This window comes from Lactuca virosa, chromosome 6, assembly GCF_052849685.1.
Source record: "Lactuca virosa cultivar CGN04683 chromosome 6, Lactuca_virosa_CGN04683_v6, whole genome shotgun sequence".
Lineage (NCBI taxonomy): Eukaryota > Viridiplantae > Streptophyta > Magnoliopsida > Asterales > Asteraceae > Lactuca > Lactuca virosa.
The window spans coordinates 57,936,589-57,941,042 of NC_136431.1; the positions used below are offsets into that span (position 1 = coordinate 57,936,589).

At 34.9% G+C, this 4,454-nt stretch overlaps 1 protein-coding gene across 2 annotated transcripts; it reads right to left on the bottom strand.

Moving 5' to 3' along the window:
• Positions 1 to 313: 313 nt before the first annotated feature.
• Positions 314 to 2,785, bottom strand: LOC145118673 (APETALA2-like protein 3). Of its 2 annotated transcripts, none has more exons than XM_079054367.1 (9): positions 2,556 to 2,785; positions 1,885 to 2,441; positions 1,720 to 1,745; positions 1,557 to 1,587; positions 1,387 to 1,474; positions 1,138 to 1,283; positions 1,027 to 1,071; positions 858 to 955; positions 314 to 775 (listed from the first exon to the last, which is right to left on the bottom strand). In XM_079054367.1, exons 2-9 carry the CDS (start codon positions 2,382 to 2,384, stop codon positions 642 to 644), a joined length of 1,068 nt encoding a protein of 355 aa, XP_078910493.1. In that variant the 5' UTR covers positions 2,385 to 2,441; positions 2,556 to 2,785; the 3' UTR covers positions 314 to 641. The 2 variants fall into 2 exon arrangements, with proteins under 2 accessions (XP_078910493.1, XP_078910494.1); XM_079054368.1 differs by having other exon boundaries at positions 2,551 to 2,785.
• Between the last annotated feature and the right edge of the window lie 1,669 nt (positions 2,786 to 4,454).

The following is a 4,454-nucleotide window of genomic DNA, read 5'->3' on the forward strand; positions in this document are numbered from 1 at the left end:
GGTTTACAATAGAAAAAAAAAATTCAAATCTAAATGGCTTTAGTCGAATTGAAAATTTTGTCAAAGTGTTCACTATGAATAAAAAAAAATATCATTAAAGCCAATAATTTTTGACAATTTATTATTATGACTATTTTAACATTCTATAATAGGTCTAAGACTCACTATGGTAACCAAAGGAAAAAAAAGTTTCAAACTTATGTTGTTTTACAAGGGCATTGATTTATAATGGTTAAAATGTTACTAATAACACTCTTTGAAAAAACTTAATTTTAAAATATATTTTTTTCAATTTTTATGAGAGCGAAAAAGGTAGGAAAGGTGGTAAATAAAAAGGTGACAAACTGCTTTAGAATGTGTGTTTCGAGTGTCAGTCTGCATACACACTGTGTGCTACATGCAGAAATACAAGGTACAATTCAAAGGCCTTCTCATTTCATTCCCCATATAATCCAAAAACAATCCCATCATATCATATGTATATTTTCATGTTTTGGAAACTCCACAGTGATGTTGTACTTGTACCCTTTGGGGAAAAACCAGGACAAACAGTCAAATAGTAACATCTCAATTCTCATCTCGTCCTTTTACTGTTCTTCATCATCACTATCTATCCATGGGTAATTTCGACTTTTCACTACCTACTGACTTGTACCTTCACCTCTTCCACTCCTACATTCTTGTACATGTTGAACTAAGAATCCTGATGATGCTGCAGCAGCAGTGTAAGGGGGAGCAATTCCCAGATTCAAATCCATCGATTCTTCACTGTTGCCTGTTACAAAATAATAAAAATCATCATGAATTTTGAATTTTGAAGAATTTTGATGAATTAATTAGTATTCTGTTGTCTTTACCACCATTGTTGATCTCATCTTCATATTCATATGAGCTAGGTTCAAAGTTGGTTACTGCTTCTCTTCCATTGGATTTTATAGCAGCTTTATCATAAGCCCTGATTATTTCAACGGAATTTAGAATAAGAGAATTGAAAAAGGGAGAAAGAAGATTGGGATTTGATCGAACCTTGCAGCTTCGATTTCAGTGTCGAATAATCCAAGGTAGATGTACCTAAAAAATGCAAATTATGATGAAAATCTAACCGATTTTACTGATTGAAGTTCATGTTGTTCTTACTTCTTTCCGAGAAATTGTCCCATTCGAGCTTCCCATCGACCGCATTTGTGCAGGGTAACTCCTCTGTACTTTGAGCTTCCTCTAGAGAATCCAGTGCTTTGACGACGAAGAACATGAACGAATTCTTCTTTTGTTAAGTTTTTTATCTACATAACGTAATTTGATTCGTTAAATTCGTTGTATACAACAGCGATTCAGTCTGAATATGATCTGAATATGATCGAAGATTTGTTGATAGGTTAGTTGAACCTGTTTAAGATGTTCATGGTAATCGTTTACGTTGAAATTGATATCAGCGTTTAATCCTCGGAATCTAATGGCAGCTTGATCGTATGCCCTGTAATGAAGATCAAATTCATATACTAATCAATAATGATGCTTTAAAAATTAAAAGGTGATGCCATTAGAGATTTATTTACCTTGCAGCAGCATGTGCAGTGTCAAATCCACCTACAAAATCAAGTACAGAGAATTCCGATAGAACAATCAAATCAGGGACTGATGGAAAACAGATCCAAATTGAAATAGAAAGAACAAAGAGAATCAAATGCCAAATGGTAAATAGTGTTCAAAATTACTTACCTAAATAAACTTGTTTCCCGCAATCCCTACAGAAATCACAGTAGTGAAAGATCAAAATTAAGTAAGAATGCGATGTATGATCAAACATTTTCAATTTATTATCTGGAGCAGAAGATTTCTGTTCGGTTAAACATTTAGAGATTAAAATTGTAATCGATAACTAACCAAATGTGCGATTCCCATCTTCCCGTTCTTCGATAAAACGTAACACCGCGATATTGAGAACTCCGAGACCTAGGTCCTCTCCTGTTCTTCTTCATTTGCAGGAAATCCTGCTGCTGATAATGGTGTTGCCGTACAATGAATTCTCTTTCATCCACCGCACTGTGCCGCCTTACATCGCCATCTCCACCAACCTCTGGGAACAGCTGCTTGGTTACGACAATCCCCGACCTAACGTTCTCATCGTCTTCTAGAGTACTCGATTTAAGTATGTCAAAGGCATACTCGACATTCGAGCACAGATACGTGTTCTCGTCGTCTCCTCCGGCGTTGCTCGCTGTCTCCACATTGACGACGAAAGAATTCGAGGTGACACCGGAGTATTCCAATTGAACTCCGCTCCCGTTGCCACTGTGGACCTTCAGAAACTGATTCCCGCCTTCAGCCACGTATTCCGACATTAAATTGCTCTGATGAAGATTCAGATTGAGGTCTAAAATCATTTTGATCCTCCTCGGTCCACAAAATTCAGCTTCAATAAACTCGTCGCTCCGAACAATCTGATAGTTCCAAACAGTCAGAAATCTATATAGTAAATTAAGCTATAGTCGAAACATGTGCATACAAATTTTAACACATTATGAAATTCAGAGAGAATATGGCTTATACTTCACCGGAGAAAGAGGAAAGACGACAGATGAAGCAAACAATGCTGTTAAATGTTGTCTGCCTTTATTTTTAGAGAGAGAACAACTTTAGAGGTGCGATTCGTGTGTTGATAGCGAATGAAAGAAAAAGCAAAGAGAAATGGAGTCGTTAAATTGTAGGGACGATGGGACGTGTGTGTGTATGTGTGAAGGAGGAAGACAACCCACTACCGGTGGCGCGTGGCACGTGGAATTTATATTGTTTGGGATTGAATTTTGGAAACATTGCATTTAGTTATATAGGGTTAAATCATACATTAGAGAAGGAAGAACATAAAAACGTGGTCCCTTTATTTCTTCAAATGTTTGTGTCGCATATGTTCATATAAAGATATTTAAACGTTATATATTAATGGAAATATGGTTGTTAAATGTATTTCACACTAGAAGAACACTCTCAAACAAAGAAAAAACACTTTTGCAATGATAAAAATGTATTTCACAATGTGTGAAAACATTGATATTTTTGGAAGAACGCTTAGTGATGTTGAATTGTTAATTGTTGCAAGTCTATGAGATGAATAATCTTCCTTCACTTTAAGGTTGGTGAGTGTCATACTACATATATCACATTTTTGCATTGTCACTTTATTACTCTACAAAACTGATAGGTGTTAATGTGTCATACTATATCTTACCACACCCATCACAATACACATTTTTATGCACAAAGTACTACATTTGAAGGATGTGCTTTTTTCCCGTGCGGTAAAGTTGTAACACGCGGTATGTATACCACACTTTTGTTTGGGGGGTCGGTGTGGTGTTTACCGCATACCGCACTCAGGGGCAGATGCAGGATTTCGTAGTCTGTGTTGCCGATGACACATTTTTTTTACGTAGTGACACAATAGTAGAAAAAAAGAAAAATTCAAAAATTTTTACACTGCGTCCGGAAAAAACAAGGGTTACCGGTGCTACTATAGACACCATAGTGGAACTGCCCCTGACCGCACTATACCGCGGTATGCGGTATAAGGCACACCGTATGGTCTTTTAATTTTTTGTGGCAAAAGGTTCATTAAGTTGTTAGAAATGCATATAGATTACGATAAAAACATGTTTCTATTATGACAAATTGACAATGCTTGATAAAATTGACAAGCATGGACGGAAGCTAGCTACATACATTAAACTGGTCCTCACCTATCTAAAATTTAATATTTTTTAGAAATTATATAACTGTTTTTAGAAACTACATTGTAGTATTGGAAAAGTTAATAACTTACCTGATTTTCAATGAGAAAACCATGTGTTTTCTGTTTTAAAGTGTCGCTTATCACAATTCATGTTTTCCAATGTTCTAATTGTTTGTAACAAATTAGTTCATATCGTTAGAGATATCTAAATGTTGTATATTGAAACGTATTTTGATTTACATGTTTAAACATGCTAAAGTTTATGAAGTTTAAAAAACATGCAAAAAGTAAACAATTACGTATTGTCGAATTGCAAGGTTTTCGTGAACAGGCAGTGATGAGTTACTATTCAACCAAGAAAAAAGATGAACACATTTAAAAGATCGTAAAAATGGCATGACACAACTTAATCATTCTTATTAGTCATAAAGAGCATGATAAAAGTATGTGTCAATTCCTTATAATTAGCTAGAATTTAAAGCTTGTTATATCTTTTGAACTTTTTTTTAGGTACTTGAGCTTGAACAAATAAAACCACTATGAATTTGTTATCCAACATTTAATATTCATCATCTCATTTTGTTTTCCGAATTTTAACTATAACATGCAGACCAAAAAAAACCATGATTTCTTAATAAGATTACGTACAATAACTAACAATGTTCCATTTTCTTTATTTTACAAGAATGCTTACCCAGTCACCCTCACCTCAAGTCTCCAATGCGTG

Coding starts and splice junctions, on each gene's coding strand:
- LOC145118673 (XM_079054367.1), bottom strand. CDS start 2,384: ATGATTTTAGACCTCAATCTGAATCTTCATCAGAGCAATTTAATGTCG. Junction 1,072..1,137: donor GGACAATTTCTCGGAAAGAA/GTAAGAACAACA, acceptor TGCATTTTTTAG/GTACATCTACCTTGGATTAT. Junction 956..1,026: donor ACTGAAATCGAAGCTGCAAG/GTTCGATCAAAT, acceptor TGAAATAATCAG/GGCTTATGATAAAGCTGCTA.